Below are 21,398 nucleotides of genomic sequence, written 5' to 3' on the forward strand. Positions count from 1 at the left end.
TTCACTTAAAGCTCTACTCTTTTTGTGCGACTTGTTTTGTTGTTTATTGCATGTTTATAAGACTGCAAACAATTCCCTTAAACTTAAAATCTAACAGTTACTTAATAGATCTTTTAGATCTCATATTCAACCTATGGTAAGACTCCTCTAGTGATCAATTAACGACACAGAAGCCTTGCTAAAACAAGCATTGGCTTAACAACTACTCATATGCATAGAAATTTCTATCAAGATGGAGACATAATAAATAAGTGTCGTCTTCGTAACAAATCGTTTCACAGTAATTGTAATCCAGGTTAAAGGTCTTTATTTAGCCGCGCTAGGTGTGTCAGCGGCCTTAGGCAAGGCGGGTCGGTTGTCGGTTGCCGCATCTCGGCGATTTTCTCGCAACCTTCACCCAGTAACGTGCGATCGTGATTTGCCTGTTGCATTACATGGAGATGAACACCATTAAATACGTCTGTATTCTTATTAGAATGAACATAAAGATAACCAACCATTGTTATAAGGGTATTTCCTGTTTTAATTTCAGTTAAAGACTTGTATAGGGTAACATTTTTACTAAAGACAACTAAGTGCATCTCTAATGCAACAGGCAACAACGCCGGACTTGACTTAAACGATAAAAGAAAATTTCATTTATAGATTTGTAACTTATATAAACTTGAAAGTTTCCGTGCAAGCGAATCGAAGGCGAGTAACTTGTAATATAAATTGCAACCTATTTGTTACTTTTAATTAAATAAAATTATAAATAAATAAATAAATAAATAAAATAGCCTTTAATTCAGATCATTTTACAAAGTTTTTGTACATTTTTCTTATTACTAATACACTACTATACATTTATTATTACTCTAGGATTTGATTCTTTTTTATTTGTTGTAGATCTGTTTGCCAATCGACATAGGCCTCCTCCAACCTTTTCCACTCGCTTCTTTCTCTTGCCACTCTACTCCATGTTACTCCTGCAACTTGTCTAATGTCGTCGTCCCATCTTTTTGTTTGCCGGCCTTTTCTCCTTTTACCCATTCTAGGATACCATTGTGTCACAGTCTTGCTCCATTTATTGTGTCCTCGTATCATATGTCCCGCCCATCGCCATTTCAGTCTTCTGATTTTGGTTGTTACATCTGTAACATTTGTCCTTGTTCTTATTGCTCGGTTACTTAGCCTGTCCGATTTCCGACTACTGAGCATACTCCTCTCCATTGCATATTGACAACTTGCGAGTTTGTTCGTCAAGTTTCTGGTCAGAGCCCATGTTTGACAACCATACGTAAGGACTGGTAATACGCAGGTGTTAAATAGTTTACCTTTTAAGTTGTTATGCAATGTTTTGTCCTTCATGACTTCTTTGAAGCCCCAGTATCTTTTCCAGCCTTTAGCTACTCTTCTCTCGACTTCCTTGTGTGCGGAGTCATTTTGTGTGATTACTTGACCGAGGTAAATATATTCATCTGTATAAGCAATTTGAGTGTTTTCTAATCTTATTTCGTTTTTAGCGCCATTCGTCATAACTTTCGTTTTTTCTGGGTTAAGTCGCAAGCCTACCTTTTTGCTTTCTGTTGCTAGCTCTCCTATCATTTTGGTTATGTCTTCTGGTGTTTCAGCGAACAAGACGATATCATCTGCAAATCTTAAGTTTGTCAATTGTATTCCATCCACATTTATCCCAAGACCTTCCCAATTTAAACATCTGAAGATTGATTCCAATACTGCGGTAAATAGTTTTGGAGATAAGGGATCGCCTTGCCTGACTCCTTTTTCCACCCTGAATGTTTCACCTTTTTTTTCTAGTTGAATTCTCGCAGTACTGTGACTGTAAACATTTTTGATTAAGCGAATGTATTTATGAGGGACCCCTTGGTCTCTTAGTGTTTTCCATATTTCTTCGTGGAGTAAGGAATCAAAGGCTTTGCTGTAATCAATGAAAGCGATGTAGTATGTTCTTTGATATTCTTTATACTTTTCTAGGATTTGACGTACTACGTGAATATGGTCTATCACTGAGTAATTTTTGCGAAAGCCTGCCTGCTCTATTGGTTGTTGTTCGTCTAGTACTCTTTCAACACGTTTTAACAGAATTTTGGCGAATATTTTGTATATATTAGACATAAGGCTAATAGGTCGGTAATTTTCAATTAGATGTTTGTCTCCTTTTTTGTATAATAAGATAATGTTCGATTCTGTCCATTGTTTGGGTATAATTTCAGTGTCTATGATGTCGTTAAAGATTTCTGCGAGTATTGGTGCGATAATTTCTCCAGCTTCTTTTAGTATTTCATTGCTTATACCGTCTGGACCTGGTGCTTTGTCTTTCTTTAGGTTTTGTATGGTTTTCAAAACTTCAGTATGAAGAATGTTAGGTATAACCGAGTTTTCCGTCAATTCTACTACTTCTTGTATATCCAGGTTTTCGTAGAGTTTCTTATAGTAAGATGTGGCAGTAACTAATATATCTGTTCTGCGATGATTCAAGTTTCCTCTATTGTTTTTTATTTTTACAAACCAATCTTTTAATAATAAATCTTTTGAAAATAAAATTATACAATTTGCTAACTAAACGAGTATTAAATACAGTAGTCGAAATTAGACATCGCAATTTGCATATAAACTGCCTCAAACAAGATCTATTGCTCTATTTTATGTGAATGGATTTATCGAAAGCCTTTTAAAATTCATGCAGCAGATTAAATGTATGCAATACTCTATGCATTCCTGTGTGACTGTGAGCAACTTTTAATTAATAGATGTACTACGTGACAAGGAAAGATATTCAAGACATTACCACTTTCCTTTAAATATTTTAAGCTTAATCGCAAATATCGTTATCATTTTTCACAGGATTTTACAGATCAAAGCACAGGGTGTTTACCGTTGGACCGATCGGCCCATTGATCACAGGGTTGATTCATTTTATAAATTTGATTGGCCTAATGGGAAAAAAGTCCCAGTAGTTCGATCGATCGGTCCATCGGGAATCATCCTTACAACTCTACTGAAACTCTATAAGTAAATTTTTTGAGCGTAATACTTGTGTTATAAATATACTTCACTCACTGAAAATAAATTCGTAATTCCCGATTTTACAACAGAAGTTTTGTACTATCCATTTCGAAATTTTTAACTGTCCAATTTTGTTAACGTTAATAAAATGTGTTAAACACTGATTGTGCAATAACATGCGATTTTTTGCATAAATTAAATAAATCGTCGTAAAGCGTGCTCAATATCTATTGTATTCAATGATAGTAATCAACGTTTTGCATCAAATACTTACCAAATATAATGAAATTATGCTCATTATCTAACAGAGGGTAAAGTATTGCGCGTATGTAGGTTTGTTTTTACGTATTGAGGTTTGTATGTAAATTCCGTTGTGACGGTTTAGAACGTAAAGCGACAAAACCGATTTAACCGATACGTTTTCATCCCCAGAATGACTACAGTCAGTGGGGTTTCTATTTTTTTAAAAGTATTGTTATTATTTGGCAATTTGGCAGTATGATAATCTATTTACATTATAGTAAAAGTTTTTTTAATTCAAACATGTAGAACTATTTAATATCTTATATGTTTAGGAAAAAAATAGATGTAGCAGGTAACTTATTTAAAGACTCCTCTTTATCTAACCTGATTTGGTTTAACGACATTTTTAACAGGTTTTTTCTTAATACTTATTTGTAATTAGTTTAATTTCGTGATGATTTGCTAACGTGAATTCTTCCCAGCAAGCGCCGTGCCTCGGAATGGTTTCAAGTGAACATTACATTGGTTTTAGAGTTTAATTGAAGTCTATGTAAGAACGAGAGCTTGATTTGACATCATTTCATTAGTTAATTGCTTGATCATTAAAACGATGATGTTTTTGCAACTATCGGTGCGTCGGTTATCTTAAGAGGACGGCTGCTTAATGGAACATCGGTTAAACGCTATCTATTAGTGGTAAAGTTAATTTAACGCCGAATAATAGCACTAATGGTGTAATAAAACCTTTTGAGATATTGAAATGCTTTAACCGTTAGATATTTCACACCTTTCATTAATTTTATCGACTTCTGTTTACATTGGATAAACTCTTAAAATTTCTAAACGACGTTTATAAGGTGTATTTTAAAACTTTCCTTTTTGAAAATTCATTGTAAAGTTTGTTCATAATAGATTTTTCTCTTGTTCATCCTAGTGTTGAAAAAAATACGTGGGAGCGTGAATAAGAATCATAAATATGTACGACTTCACTTTAAACGTTTATAAGTTATCCATCTGTGAAAATAATAGGTATTCTAATGAAAAAAGACGCTCGCCCAAGCACAACGCATCGTAGACGGCTTCGTTAAGAGTTAAAAAACGTTTTACCAGTATCAAGAATTTAACATTGCTTACACATTTATACAGTAATGTTGCCAAGACGATACATTGTAAATTTAAAAAATCAGCTACCGAAGATTGTAAGTGTAGAATTGCAGATTTGGGCTTTAAGAATGAATATCCGATGGGACTACAAGCTTCTATGACGAAACTGTGAAAGGCACATCAATACGACGCAATTTAGATAAACTACAAAAAGGGCTGACGATGTGGTTAAGTTTGCAGGAATCAATTGGATAAGTAAATTTCACTTAAGATGTATTTCTTACAATTGTTCCGATTTCTCGGATTTTCTAAGTTTCATATTAATGTAATATTTTTCGTCACCAAGAGAGGAAAGTACGATAGCACCAAATAGAACAAATCTTATGATAAGTAAGACGCGGCTGTCCTTGTCTGTCCGAATGTCTCAAAGCGAGTGCGACGGGGACGAGTGACATCTCACGCGCAAGACTACAGGGCTATCGCGTCTCTAATTAAAAGCTTGAGGAAATTATATCTAGAACTGTATCTCCCTTCAGTGTTTTAGATATTATAATCATTGTTTAATTGTAACAATAAGGATATGTGATGGCTTTAGTTAGCGATAATAAAAAAAAACAGCCTACTGAAACCGAGGGGCAAAGCCAGTTGATGCTTTAAGCTACCCTATTAGACCTACCTAACCCTCCTCACTAACTTAATCCCTCCCCCCTTAGACCTATGTCTATGAGGAGAGGGATTGTATGCTACCATTAATATGGTTTTATTCATAATAAGTTTTATATCTACTTTTTTGGTAGTTGCCCATGCCATAATCAATATTTGAGGAAAAATCTTAGCATAAGTTTTCTGCAAACAATTTTGATGACAATATTGTTTTCTACAGGCAGTAAACTTAACAAGTAACTCGTAGTAACAAGGTGTTTGTACAGGCTACAGACAACTTGGAATTGTTACGTCTTGGAATACAAGATTACGTTAAAACTATTGTCAAATATAAATTAATTGCTTATTCGATTGAATTCATTAACATTATTCAAGTAAATGTAAACTATGGTTGATTAATACGTTTATGAAATTATGTGACCTTTTTGATCAGCATCGGGTTGTATGGTCGCATCTTCAATCGTATCGTGGGAATTTAACATTTGCTCCGAATGCTTATCAGATATAACCGAAACACGATTTTTTATGTATCTAATTTTTGGATGTATTGTGCGATATCCAGTTTTATTTATTCATTTTATGGATAATTTTAAATTCTATTATATTCTAGATATTGTTGGGAAAACAATTGTCCTCTTCCAATTTTGGTTGGATCATTATGCTTGTATTATTTTGTAAATATTGAAAAGTATGTTTCTTCATTTTTGATAATTTTGAAAGGTTAGATTAGTTTGTATAATAGTATTGCATTTTTACTCTGTATAGTTTAAAGCAAAACTTTTGGGTCTTCTTTCATAATTGCAGTATTTGAAGTGGTTCATTCTATTTAACGCATTATCTCGTACACTTGTTAGCCTGTTTAGGCAACACGCTATTTAAATTACGATTTCGTACATTCACCAACCCTAGCCGAAACGGTATCGTGGGAACTTAGCATTTTGCTTTCACTGGCCGTTGGACATTCGGCGAATGTTGCGTTACGCATTTGTCCCCCTGGTTTGATGCGGCGATATGTCGTGACCAATGTTACGGACTTGAGGCCGTTGTAAATGGCTATCGAAATTATTATTTAGAGTTACAAAAACTTAAAGTTATTTTATTATTTAAAAGCTACCTACTTGCAATTTATAACATTATCGCCTAGATAAACTTTCTTCAAAGTTGTGGAAATTCTAGTAACTTTTTTTCCTTATTTTCTTTCTTTTTCTTCATCTTGATAAAGTAAATATTCTGCGTAACATAATTTAATTTAAAAAGATGTAGGCATCATTCTTGTTGCGATTGTGTTTAAAAGCACTCGCTACTATAAAATTACGAATTTCTTTTAACTTATTTCTTGTACATTATTTTTACCCTGTGACTGGCCATTAGAGTGACAGGTGTGAGACTTTATAAGTTCAAACCGGTCATGAGGACATTGTCAGATTGTGATTGGCGATAAGTTTGCGTATGTCAGATCGTGATTGGCGATAAGAAAGCGTAGCGCGGTGGGTGGGTAGCCCACGCCGATACAAGATCCGTTCAACATATCAGATGTTGATATGAAATGTTGCCAACGGGCATAACAATCGACATTGAATGGGATATAGCCGCTCGGTAATAGAACCGATTTATATCTTGGTTTACGACCGCGGTAACTATTTTGTACTTACGATATGGACATATATTTTATTACTTCAATATCATGCTAATACAGTTAGAGCGGGTGCACATTTTTAACTAAACTATCGCAAATCTTTAGTGCGATTGTCGATTGTTACGCAGCCCATTCAACTGTTTAATGCACAACTAAAAATCGAGTAGTATGCGCACTTCCATATAAGCTCCTAGGAATAAAAGCGCGACTAAACAGTTGTGGAATAGTCTAGTCAAAGGTGTGCGCAAACTCTTAACAAACAGATAAACTGATTATTATTTTGATGAACATAAATGCAAAAAAATGAGTGCTTCGTGTTTTAATGTTGTTTAGTTTGTTTTATAAATAAATCTATGCGATAACTATCTTACGGTTAATTTAACGGTGATCTAACTCCTGGCATCTTTACCTCCCCTTTTTATTAAATGGCCATTTAGCTATGAAACTATGTAATTATCGGCCTATAATTTACGCCGGCGATCTCGTTCTAGATAATTGACACGACGATATTGCGGCAAACCTTCATATTTATAAGTTAATTAAAATAAAATGTTTTAATAAAAATCTCGTGAAAATAAACTATTGCAAATTTGATTGAAGTACAATTTTTTACACCAATGCGACGTAAATGATTTAGAAATTAATTAGTTTGGCCCCGCGACTCCGTCCGCGTGTAATTAAAAAAAACCCAAAAGTAATTTATTCCAGACTATCCTTTACGTCTCTGCCAAATTTCATCCAGAACAGTTAAGTCGTTTAGGCTACAAACTCTAACAAACATACATCTAAACTTTCGCATTCATGATATTAGTAAGATAGATGTTTAAAGAGATATTTTTCTCAGGCTCGTTTAGTGTGGATCTTTTTGCTATATGGCACCTTAACCTTTAGGCACCTAATCGTTGCGATTTTTTTAATGTATATTTTATTGTTACAATTTTTTTCAGGATGAAAGAGAGGGCGCGGGGCGCCGCGATGGCGTCATGCTGCCCAATACTATGGAGGTAAGAAAATAACGTATTAATGTTGTAAATACAATAAAGGTTCCATTATTTTTGGAAGCAATATCTTTTGCCTGATATGTTAATGTTCTTTTAAAAAAAATTATTAGTAAAATTCCGTACTAGTAAACATAAACTAATAAAACAACTGTGATGTTTATATATGTATATAGCGAGAAAACAGAAGCCATTAAGCATTTAACAATTTCCCTTGTTCGATCAGATAGCTAGGAATCAATAGATCAATTAATGATAGGGATCTGTGCGCGGGAGTCGATTCCATATTCAAATCGCACGTCAAATTAGACCCTTTTGATTTTAACGGTATCGATGTTCGTTGAGGTTTGAGAACACCACAATAGTTTCGCAAGTAACTGCCAGTGCTTCGTTAGTCCGATTGGATGATATGCCGTTAAATGGACCTCTTACGTCAACTAGAAGACCATATTAAGTTTTTACAACTATTGCTCAGTTTGCATGCGATGTAATCCGCTGCGGTGATACTAAATCACGTACTGTTAGTTTAAATGAATGCTTATAGACACGAGAATGTTGTAAAATCAAATCGGCGTAGATTGCGTTGCTGAAACTCTAGTCTTTCGTTACAAAGATGGGTCGATTGCAAAAGTGATTCTTTTCGTTTGAAGATTTTTACCTTATATTTTGTTATCGCATCAATTATACAACATACTTGTTGATTAGAGTAAATGGAAAGCTGCTAGAATTAATTAATTTTTAATAAAATTATAGCTTTTAATCCAGTTCTATTCTTTCAAGTTTTTGGTACAATATGCTTTTTTTATGAACGCATTCTTTTTGTTTTATTTTTTAATTCATAATCAATTGCTTTTGTTGCAAAATATTCTCGAACTTAGCTGCAATAAAATTTAAAAGGTAAACCCTGCCTAACAAACCAATACAACTAAGAAAAATCTTTTAATTATGAGCATTTGGAGGGAGCGCCGTGGCATTTGCATGCAAATACTTACTAATTAACATAAAAATTGGGCAAAATCCGGAATTAATTAGCCAAAAGTATCTTTAAACGGGAAGTACCGGCTTATTAACGGAATTCTTACCGAAAAAGCAATAATTTGTATACAACTATAGGTATAAATGCGTTTAAATCCGGCTTAGAAAAAGTAAGTATACACTTATGTTACTTTAGAGGTATAAAAAATGTTTTAGAGGCAATAAGAGATTATTTAAATTATTAAACGCGGTTACAAATTATCTACGGAAGGGTAAAGACTTTTACAGCATAACATGAGCTTCACTAAACCAATTAATATATCCTAGATACGTTATTGACGTTGGACATTAAAAGATTAAAAAACAATTAGCAGCTGTAATGATTGATGAGTTACATCTCTTGAAAAAAATATAATATTGCAATATAAAAAGATTTGCGGCAGCAAATATCACTACTCGTAACGTAAAAAGTTAACAAGCGAAAAAAGGCTTTGGAAAGTTATTTTTTTGGCTATTGACGTTATAGATAATGACGCATTTCAAACTTTACAGTTGCTCCGACGTAAACCGCTTTTTCGTTGCCAATATGGACTTGTGATAGGTGAATGTTCAAACTTTATTATTACGTTTGTATCATTAAAATCTTTAGAAAACCACAATCAAACTTTTTTGCGATCCCGAAAATTACATTTATTCCTTATTGGATAAACTTCGCCTATTATTTTTGTAAATCTAAGCTTACGCCATCGCTCAATCGCGAAGTATAATTTAATTTCTTACATGGCAGATTCCACTCGATCAAAATGCAATCTGACGAAGTGTTAGCAAAGCTGCCGCGCCCTCTGCTCACCTCTTGCCTGTCAGATGCGCATCTGACATTATATATTGCTACTTTGCTGAATATTTTTAATATAAAGGTGACTGCAATCTAGTGAGAACTATGAAAGTCGAAGTCGGTGTGAAAGGTCAGCTGCGTCCGACTTAAGTATATTTTTACTAGAATAAAATCGTCTACCTTTTGTTTCGGATCTATCTGGTACGTTTTGTGTGTAGTTTAATAGAAAGATTGTTAAACTTTGTTACAACGTAGAACTCATTCAAAATTATGCTTATTCCATTTCTTCTTCAACCAATGGACCCTCTATTCACCGCCATTTATTTTCTGCTAACATACGCCTCTGCCGGGACTTCATATTGCTCAGGGTATTAAACTGCTTCGGCCATCACTGTTTTAGGTCATTTTAGAATTAATTTTTTGATTAGATGAATAATTTCCCAGTTGTATTTTTTTCCCTTAACATTGTATCGGGGCAATCGGTAAACACAATCGATATCGAGTAGTATCAATGTTATTGCGTGCTTCTGCAACTATCACAATTAATCGTGCAACAAAGACGTGCGTTTCGCCTCAATATCTATTATTATTTTGATCGAGTAATACAATAATCGTTTCAATTAACTTATTACTTTCTTAACCCTTTCCTAACCCTATGTTGCTATCAATTTTGTTTTGCATCAGTCCTCTAAATATACCAATAAGAAATACTGGTGATTTGCATCATCCGTGGCGTGTATAACAAAGTCTATACTATTATAATAAAGCGTAAACTCAAACTTCTTTGTTGCCTAAGAAGTCAGCAATTACAGCATATTTTTGAATAATTCTCTTTTAATAGGAAGCCTTACACCTACGTCATGCTTCAGTATATATGCTGTATATTTTCACGCCATTAAACTTAGGGGGTAAATATTTTGGATAAAAACCCTAATGTGGGAAAGAGACCGTAGTTTGCTGCCAACATCAAGGAAGCAAGGGTGTCATCATGTCATTTTGATATTTGTAATTCATAATTTGACAAAATAAAACCATAAAAAAAAAATTTCATAATTACATGCGGATGAAGTCGCACCGTAACAGCTAGTTTAAAATAAAGATGAATGTATAAACTAAAGGTAAACTATTTATCATAAAAAGATCATATCATAAGCTTGTAACGTCTATCGCTTGAAGTAGGCCTTCCACAGTTTCTATGCATTTTATCGAGTGAAGAATAAAAAATGATAGGGGAATATATCCATACTAAACAGAATATTTTTTATTGTCTCCAAGCATCGTTCTTAATGATTTTATTAATGTAATACATTATGATACAGAAATCAATATGTATGTACTGTTTTATTGCTTGTCTGTATTCTATCGTTTCTGTGAAACTGTTTACTCGACCGTATAAAGTATAGTTTACACTGCACTCTATTTTTCATACTTTGCGTGAACAGTAGTGACGGTTTTCCTTTTTCTGATATGATTATTTCCGTGTTAAAAATGTACTTTCGTGTTACAATTGACGCCTTTGTAATTGGGAGTTTTCAGTGCCGAAACGCTTGTAACAATTTATAATAGGAAAAACACTTTTTTAATATAAGTATTGCTTCGCTTTCCGATATCAAAGCTAATCTGCGACTACTACACTATACGACTCGCTGACTTATCCTAATAAAACAAAAGGCGTAAAGGTAAAGAGTAGACATAAGTTGAAATACAATCCAACCTTGGACCTGCGACTCTACGAGGCTACACGTAGTCACGCAAAATGTAGAATAAAAAATCAACAACCAAATAACGAGTTTGATGTTCTAAGATTACTGGAATTGAGAAAAAATTAAACACCTTTGTTGAATTGTTCGGCGGCAAGCCATTTGGGGTCAGCTTCGCAGAAGCAATTAGTTGTCTACCGCTTGTACAGTCGTCTCCGTTCACGGTATATCACACATAAATTGTTTTATCCGCCCTTTCTTACAAATAAACACTTAGATTTCTCTACAAATGTTTTGATCATATACAAACACTAGCGTTACTGCACTGTCCACTTTTTATTTAAGTTGGAATATATTATTGTTACAGGATTCACTCACTTTACCGTTTGAAAGTGTATTTTACCTATGGAAGTACAATACCGCCAACAAACCCCACTGTACTCTAACGCTTCGTGTCGTAGATCAGTAGAGACGTAATAAACCATTCAAAGTGAAATATCGCGGTTTTGAGTTAAGCTCATAACTTGAAATGTTAACTTCAAGTTATCGGGATCTTACCATTTAAAACAGATAACTCCTAAGTGGACATACAAATTACAAAAAGGTCGTAAATAAGATGCAAAACCCTTTTGAGTTAAATTAATGAAGATATCATTTCAAAATGTGATTTTATTTATTGCAAATGCAATTATAAATGTTTTTATAACCTAATTATATTAATCACTTCTAATGGAAGATAGCTTCAGGTAAATACTAATATTATAAATGTGAAAGTTTAGAAGGATGGATGGATGGATAGATGGATGTTTGTTAGAGTTTGTAGCCTAAACGGCTGAACGGATTTCGGTGAAATTTGGTTTAGATGTAGAGGATAGTCTGGAAGAACACAAGGCTATTCACTATTTATTTTTATTTCACACGGACGGAGTCGCGGGCGAAAGCTAGTTCCCTTATAAATATGAAATGACAGGGCTAATATTTTTTTCTACGTCTTTAATCCGTACCGCAATACATGTTAATATGAGTTCGTTGATATGATTTATGGCTGGACGAAGATGATTTATCACAGTCAAGTAATAAGGGCGGCGTACGATAATATTACTCATTACTGCCCACAGCCACATTAGCTGAGATTGCGGCCTTCCGTTTGGCACGATCTTGATCGTTTTATTATGTTCATAGGTTACTGTTATCTTTTACACGAACGACCTTTAGCTAAATTAAGATATAGTGTACCTTTTTATTTCTTCAAACATTATTATCAACTAGCTTTCGCTTTAACTAGCCGCGTGAAATTAAAAAAAAAACAAAAGTGAGTAGTCTATGTGTTCTTCCAGACTATCCTCTACATTTATGCCAATTATTTCATCGTAATCCGTTCGGCCGTTTAGGCTACAAACTCTACCAAACATCCATCCATTTATCTAAACTTTCGTATTTATAATCTTAGTATGGCTTACCAATTTTTATCTCGCGGTATGGATTGATCAAGTTCTTAGCGGTATTACCAAATGATTACTACTTGGGTTTTCTAAATTTATACTAATGTTATAAAGAGGAAAGATTTGTACTTTTATATGTATTTAATTCACGAGAAAACTACTGGGCTGATCTTTTAAATTGTTTTACCAGTAGAAAAGAAATGTATCTGAGTAACAAAAGTTGTGTTTTTTAATTTCACGCGGACGAATTCGCAAGCAACACCTAGGAGTGTTATAAATTCATAAACGCATATGAAGTTCCAGGTGGTGGTAGCTACTTTTACGCATGTCAATGTGCGTAACAACACTGACCCTCAGCTCTTTTGCCGCCTTATCCAATAAAACAGCAGGAAGTGCTTTAGAAGATAAAAAAACAACTTTTAACACATAATTCTGCAGTCTCTACTTACCCTGTACACTTTACTTTCCCTCACGATTTGGGCTAATTGGAAAACGGTACATGGCTAAGTTCTTACGTGATGTTGTAATTAGTCAACTTGGAATAACATAGCTTGTTTGCAATGTTATATTAAATTAACAGAAGTCACTTGAATAAGAATATTGGTGTATTTCATTGACCAGCATTTACTGTAACCGTATCGTTGATGTAAGAATCAAATATAATCAAAAAATGTGTCTGTTTGAAGTAATTTAGCCCTGGTACACGTTAATATGACATTTAGAAATAGCTAAGGGCCACATTAAATTTATTCTTCCAGTTTCTGTTTGCTACTAATAGATATTGAACTAAGAACCCAATAAACCTAAAAATTGAGCATCTCCTTATTCACATTCAACTTATATGGGGTAAGCGCATTAGGTTTTCATCCTCTATATCGATCGATCTCCAATCATTTCAGTCATCACTCCCCCTAATCAGTCACAATTTACCATTAATATGCTCTTTAGAATTATCTAACAATTCGACTACCACCTAAAATAAAGATGTATTCGTTACGCGCTACTTTTCTCGTTTGGAATCTGGTATTGTCGAGGTGTGAGGCGCGTGATAAATCATAGGCGACGTTAATGCAGTGCGATAGAGGCGGGCGGGGCAGCGGCGCACGACCGCACGCTTACGCAACGCCTTCTGCACGACTCATCTGCAATTAAAGTGCGAATGTACGGCCCGAGTGACAGCGTAGCGCATCGATGAGCGAATTTAACTATGGAATACTAGCTTTCGCCCGCGACTTCGTCCGCGTGGGATTAAAACGAACAAAAGCAAGTAGCCTATGTGGTCTTCCAGACTATCATCTAGATATTTGCCGAATTTTATCGTGATCCGTTCAGCACTGTAGGCTACAAAGTCTAAGAAACATCCATTCATCCATCTATCCATCTAAACTTTCGCATTTATAATATTTAACTATGGAATATAACCTTAAGAAACAACATGACAGTTATAAGAGATCCAACAGTCATGGATTTTATTCAGACCAAAAACACTTTTTCTGTATTTTGCCAGAAATCGTCTCGGACATTCTCAGGATGCTTTACCAAAGTAATCTGATGAATGGTTTAGGAGAAACTTACATTTATATTTATTTATCTATGTTCTATAGATACTCAAATACAATCTCTCTTCTTCGCTCTACCTCTATTAAATAGACAAATAAGTTAATCTAACAGTAGCGCCCCACCCTTACTTACCATATTGCATGCACACAAGACAGCCGTGTTAGCTCTCACACGAACACTTTAGCGTTACTTGTTACCGTTCTCAAAATAAATAATAGATTTCGGAATAAAGTTAGTTGTGATGCAATTAGTTGCATAATAGTATAGGAAAGTTTAAATAGAAAGGGTTTAGGCTAAAAGCAATAGAGATAAACAGTATCGATATGATAAAAGACCTTTTCGATAAACGAAGGTTTTACAATACCAAGGAAATGTTTGGATAAGACAAGACAAGAATTTCGATTAATCTTATAAGATAGTTATTTTAATTCTCATGTCATCTTATATACTTTAATTATAAGCAATTAGCTTTCGCCCGCGATTCCGCCCAAGTAGAATTAAGAAAAACAAAAGTAAGTAGCCTATATGTTCTTCTAGACTATCCTCTACATCTATGCCAAATTTCATCGAGATCCGTTCAGCCGTTTAGGCTACAAACAAACATTCATCCATCTAAACTTTCGCATTTATAATATTATAGTATGATTTAAATCAAGTCATTCTCTCCAATACTTATTCAACGGTTTGTAATGTTAACTTCAAGCGCAATCATCTGTCAGTTGTATCTAGATTTTATCTCCTATTAATTAACTTAAAAACTAGATCTGCCGTCTAATTAAAGCATTTCATGTTTAGAACTTTCTAGTCCAAACGTTAGATTTCCGTTGCTATTTCAAACATCAATGATTATCTCGTTCGATGCCTGTTCTCTTCGGTCTGTCAAGGAATAAAACTGCTATTAATTGCGATTAGATTGGCCCCCTTAGACAAAGTAACATTCGATTATCGCTATCGCTGATGGAAAAGTCAAAAATGTATGGAACAGACAATGACATTCGATAAATCACGTCCTTGCCACTTATTAATTCCCATGCCTTTTGACACATTTTGTTGATTCTAGCGATATCGTTAATCGAAAGTTAATTTGTCTAAAGGGCCAGAGCTCTGTCCCTTACACTTTTACGTGAGTAGTCCTTAAGAGTTGTATCATGTACCTCGATCTCCATGAGAACCCTACTCTTCTTTTTCTTTATGTTAAAGCCAAACATGTTTTTTCAATTCGCTCTTCGTTTAACATCTTGAGGACCGTATGTTTTTCTGTTTTAAAACAATTAAACTAATATTTCAGGCATGCGAACCGCCAGTTCAGCTGGAGCCGGTGGACTTAAGCCTGAAACGACCACACACGCCTCGACGCCCGCCTCGCACCCTTGGTAAGTTTACTCTAGGAAGCTAAATTATGTTCCGATTTAACACCCTCTAGATAACCGCTTGGTGAAGTTTTTCCAATATTTATTTATATTAATATTATATTTATATTAATATAATAAATATTTTATTTTAATTTTAGTTAGCCCACGGTTACACGTATCTTACACGTACACGCACGAATGTTCCGGACTTAACAATTAAAATGTCAATATCAATGATAACAAAAAACTAGAAGTGTCCCCCGGACACTCGGTGATGGGAGACTTGAAATGTTAGCAAGTACGCTGCCTACGCCCGCTACCGGCCACATCCTGTAATACGTCCGCATCGTTTCGCCGGCCTCGACTTTTCATGACCGCCTTTATGATTGCAAATTCTTGTAAAATCCGATCGTTTTATACGGTTCTATTCTAGCTGGACGCATTTTCTTGATCGTTAGATAGTTTTCGTGTGGGTTCCGTAGAAAAGTTTATAGTAGAGAGAGCGTTTTCGTAGCCCTGACGATATAAGCGGATGAAACATGTGTAAAGTAAATCGGTACAAGTTCTACACCTAACTTCTAACTAATATTATAAATGCGAAAGTTTAGATAGATGAATGGATGTTTGTTAGTTTTTGTAGCCTAAATGATTGAACGAATCTGGATGAAATTTGGCATAAATGTAGAGCAGAGTATGGTAGAACACATAGGCTACTTACTTTTGTTTTTCTAATACCACGCGGACGGAGTCGCGGGCGAAAGCTAGTAAGTCATATTTTCAACGCAAAACACGTATTTGAATGTACATGTAGGAATTTTCTAAGAAAATTATTACGCACATGTAAAGTTGTATAATTATTATATCATTGACGTTCCTGTTTCTACTGTTAAAATTAGTAAATGTTTTTGCTACATTCTTGACTTCTGTATAAAATAACCCTAGTTAATACTTCAGTGTTTCCATACAAATTATTCCAAATTATTTATGACTGTTATATATCACGGCCTTTACTATTAATTTATTCTTTAGTTCGCCGGTCATAATGACTAACTGTGATTAATTTTCATTTAAGTCAATATTATTCATAATACATATTTAAATAAATCTTGTAGATTTGAAATTGATAAAGTTTCTGGGTTATAAGATATTAAATCTAATCGTGTTTTGACTACATTACAATTCCATAGACTTTTTTTATTTGTACCCGTTTAAAGAAACAAGATTCAATTGTCAATCAATTAATTTCAAGTTTCAACTGATAATTTTGGGAATAAGATCAGTATTCTTGGTTTTCTAAATCAATAGCTCTCTCTCTCTCTCTCCCTCCCTCTCTCTCTCCGGATCGTTTCCTCATTCCTGAGGGTCGCGACGACTTTCCTTGACACTTTCTCGAAGGGTGTTTCCCCACTCTGTGCGATTCTCTGCGACATGTATTGAGAGTGTTGAGAGTGGTGTATATTTGGTCAATAGCTAGCGAATGTTATTTCTTGTTTTAATAAATTTCGTGCAGAGAATATCATAAAATTATATTAAGGAGCAATAAAGATCCTTTCAAATTTCTCTACGCAATTACTACAGGAGTATCGCGTGTGTTATCTGAGCGGGTTGTATAACCGTTCCTTACTACGCCGCAATCGCCGCTATCCCTCGTTAATTAACGCACAGACGCATCGGTGAAAGGGATCATGTCTGCTCTCCTAAGGATTGTCGCAGTTCATATGTTCTATTCGGCTATTCGAAAGTTATCCATTACCTAGGAAGATGTCAGTAAAGCCTTATTCCAAAGCTGTTTTGCTGATAGTTATTGTTGTTGTAATTGATTATTACTGCTGTATAATTATTTGTTATAAGATAATTCTCACAATTATATGAATATTATTAGTTACCATTATTAGTCGTCAACGCTGTAACGTTAATTCGTGGTAACAGCGTTCAATTAGGTCACTTAAGACATAAATGTCTTCTCAATGTACATTTAATGTTTTCTCTAAAATAAATAAACGACTTTGCACTACACAATGATATAATGGACGCCGTAAATTGTTAATGAAACTCACGACTTGGACTTTTCATAAATATCCTAGTTGCGACAATCGCCTGCGACGTACCGACCCTTGTTAAGGCCCCTGTACACAACACGTACTAGATTTAGTGTCGCATTCGCCTTTCGAATTACAACCAACAAAGCTTGTATAAGCCGCTCTGATTTTGCTTTAACGTTTAATACAACTCTATTTTATGTTCACTCCCGACCAAGATAAGGCTACTAGCTAAATTTACATTTATTACGTTTCGGTAACAACGATGCCTTCAATGAATACGATCAAGAGTTGTAAATCTATAAGAACATAATAAAGATTAAACACACTGTACTTTGTGGCGTAAAATGTCAGCAATTACAGCATATTTTTGAATATTTATTTATATAACAAAAAGCCTTACATTTAGGACATGCTTTTTATTTTTACGCTATTAAACTAGGGGGAAAACAAATTTGAAATCAACCTTCATGTGAGAAAGGGACCACAGACTACAAGCTGCCAACATTAAGGAACCAAGGTTACTTTGGTAACGGTAATTTTGACATTTGCAATTAAGAATTATACAAAATGTAAACAAAAAAATAGTTTTTATAATTTTATGAGGATGAAGCCACACGGGAACAGCTAGTTCTATTATAAACAGTATGTTAAGATGCTATACAAAGTCGGTACAGGTAAATTTAAAAGAAACTTCGACAGAATCTATTAAAAGCCGCTGTAAAATCCTTGTGCAAAAAACTAATTTCTTGGTAGAAATGAGGGTTAATATGAACCAAAAGAAGAAAATATTTATTGCAAACGACTAATTCCGAGAGTAAAGTACCATTCGAATTGTCTGCTCTAGGCTATATTTAGATATGTCTAGAGAGACAGCTACCATTGATATGGTTTTATTCAAAGTAGTTCTTATATCATTTTTAAATTTTACCCTTTTTAAACAATCTATTTAACGTGGAAAATCTTATAGGCACGTTCCTGTTTACAAATATGATTCTCTTTATTTTTTTTTGTTTTACATTTTTTTATTCTCGAGTGTCAATATGCAAATTGAAAACGATTATTGTTACGATTATGTTCACCCCATAATAGTGTTTAAAAATGCGTTAAACCTCTTCCGAATTTGGTCCAAGCGAAAGACAACTGCGATTTATTTTTATCACAAGAATATATTATGTCGAACATTATGTTGTTTAACCGTAGTAGTCTGCTTTAGATTCGTAACTCCTAATTTATTAAAAAAAAAACTAGTCCAACTGGCTATCTCCTTTTGACATCCCGTAGAAGAATACAAGACGTTTAGACTACAGTTCGTCAGAATGCAACACAATAACGAGAAATACTTTATCTTTTAATGTTACTTTTCCATACTGTCAGATAATCTGTATCCGCCGTCTCTTATGACTTACACAAGCAACGCCAGTAGCAACTGATACATTTCGGTACAACGTCGCCTAAGGTCAACATTACTGCATAAACGATTTTCAGACCCTGAACGTGGCATTCACTTAAGTGGTTCAATAAAAATACGTGCATAAGTGCTTATTAAAAAGATATCATCTCTGTTATATTTAGATGGGATATCGTTCTTCCTTCTTCTAGTCGGTTTAATGTTTATTCGAAAATAATTTATATAATTAAGTGAATCTTTAGTATAACCAGCATCATATTATTCCTTAACAAACTTTCACCCGTGACTCCGTCCGCGTGGAATAAATAAAAACAAAAGTGAATAGCCTATTTGTTATTTTAGACTATCCTCTACATCTATGCCAAATTTCATCGAAATCCGTTCAGCCGTTTAGGGTACAAACTCTAACAACATCCATCCATCCATCTAAACTTTCGCATTTATAATATTAGTATGAAGTATGATATCAATAAAGATAGAATAAAGCGTTGATCCTTTTTTTTATAATATAAGGTGGCCAACGAGCAAGCGGCCACCTGAATCCACCAAAATGAAAAGCGACCGCCGCCTATAAACAACCGCAATTGCAGTTGCGTTGCCTGCCCTTAATTGACGGAGAAGGAGACGCATATAAAGAGGACATTTCCCCTTCCTATGCATCTTCTCCACCGTCAAATCTACTTTTCCTTTTCAACCTTTCCTCTTAAGAACAGGGTGAAAAGAAAAAGGGATTAAATTAGGCCTCCGGCACCACACTCATCAGACGAAACGAGGTATTGCTTCCACTTCACGCCTGTTTTCTGTGTGGTCGTGGTAACACCGGGCAAGCCGGCCCATTCATGCAAAGATGTTAAAGCGGGCTCTACCACTGTAAAAACTAAAACTTATGTTTATTTGCTTAACATATTCTGTATTGATTTTTAACAAGGTAACATAGCATAAGTTTCGTTCAAGCTGAACGAACACACGCATAAATGTGAATATTTAATTGCTCACGAAAGCTGTGTACGGTATAGGTGCGTCGTACAAAAAGTGGTCGACGTTCTTTTAGTGCAAAAACACCGAATTCGCAACGTTATTGATGTGCGCGTTTCATAAAGAAATCGAAATTCACAAAAGATTATTATTCATAGTAGTTGCACTATTTGCACCAAGCATTAACCATCGCAAAAGCAGCATGATGTATTGTTTAGAATGCGATCGGGGAAAATCGTTAGAAGAAATGACGTGTGGCTATACACAATTTTGATGCACTTAGGGTCTGTCCCACCACTGGCTGCTAGAGGCACAGGTAGGTTAAAAATGAAATCACTGTCAAATAATGGACAAAATTTTTGTTGGATTGTTATCAGACAATTAAAATTTGGTGGGACAGATCCTAAGAATAAACTAATTAATTAATGCATTTCCTTGTGTTGACCAATGATACTGATACATATTTTTCAACGAAATCGCAGGCGACCGTCTATTATAATGTCGTAAGAAAATAAGGAGGTAGATATATAGCTTTTTACCGGTCTAACTATGGCGGAAACTCACTGTTGCAGACCCATTTTTGAATCAGAAGAACTGATTCTCTGCATTCGGCCTCCAATATCAGAATACACATTTACGAAGCTATATTTTCGCAGATGAACAAAAATTGTTGCTATATGTTATAAACGATTAACCTACATAAGTTTAACTACTCAATTACACGCTTCTGTATATTAAAACATCAATATCAGAGTATTAATCCGATTGTTAGCTAAAGCTATATGTTAACATACGTAATTAAGTAATTAAAACCAAGCAATTTGATATTCCAAATGAACTGCCTTCAACCTCCCATCGGAAATACAAAAAAAATTTATTCTTATTTAAGTTAATTCAGTTATTAAGTATTGATTAACGGACGATGTCTATTAAAGCGTGACTGTTGAATAATAATAAAGATTTTAAACCAAATATAGTTATTACGAAATTACGATATTAAAGTTTCGAATTAACTAAAGCTGTTATTATAACTGAATAATTAAAACCGTCGAAACACTAAATAAAAATTTATTATAATCCTTCATATATTTTTAAAACTGTGTATTTAGACTGCTTTTATCATAATCCGGTAAAAAGTTCAGATAATACAAAGCCATCCAAATTTTAGGTCTGCAGAGTTCTATAGGAATATTCAAAGATACAGTGTGAAATGAACCAACCCGCATTAGACGTATATTGACTGAGACCTATCCCTTGATAGGGATGGCTCGATCCGCGGTAGAGACTTGTAAAAGCTGACGACAGTTAACAAAAACCGACTTCCAAACAAAATACACTAAAAACAAAACAAAATGCACTAAAAAAAAAAACAAAATATTCTCAAAAAAACAGTACACTAAAAAGTAACGAAATAATTACTTGAAAATAGTAAACCTACCTTATTGTAACTGTTATG

At 34.4% G+C, this 21,398-nt stretch overlaps 1 protein-coding gene across 1 annotated transcript in view; it reads left to right on the forward strand.

The window, feature by feature from the left end:
• Nucleotides 1-21,398, forward strand: part of LOC106107166 (Krueppel-like factor 8) — a 33,304-nt gene that overhangs the window by 4,305 nt on the left and 7,601 nt on the right. Inside the window, exons 4-5 of the mRNA XM_013287891.1 lie at nucleotides 7,603-7,659; nucleotides 15,454-15,538. Coding sequence (XP_013143345.1) covers nucleotides 7,603-7,659; nucleotides 15,454-15,538 — 142 coding nt within the window. The remainder of the gene's footprint in view (nucleotides 1-7,602; nucleotides 7,660-15,453; nucleotides 15,539-21,398) is intronic.

Source organism: Papilio polytes, unplaced genomic scaffold (assembly GCF_000836215.1).
Source record: "Papilio polytes unplaced genomic scaffold, Ppol_1.0 DF822067.1, whole genome shotgun sequence".
In the NCBI taxonomy this organism is placed as follows: domain Eukaryota; kingdom Metazoa; phylum Arthropoda; class Insecta; order Lepidoptera; family Papilionidae; genus Papilio; species Papilio polytes.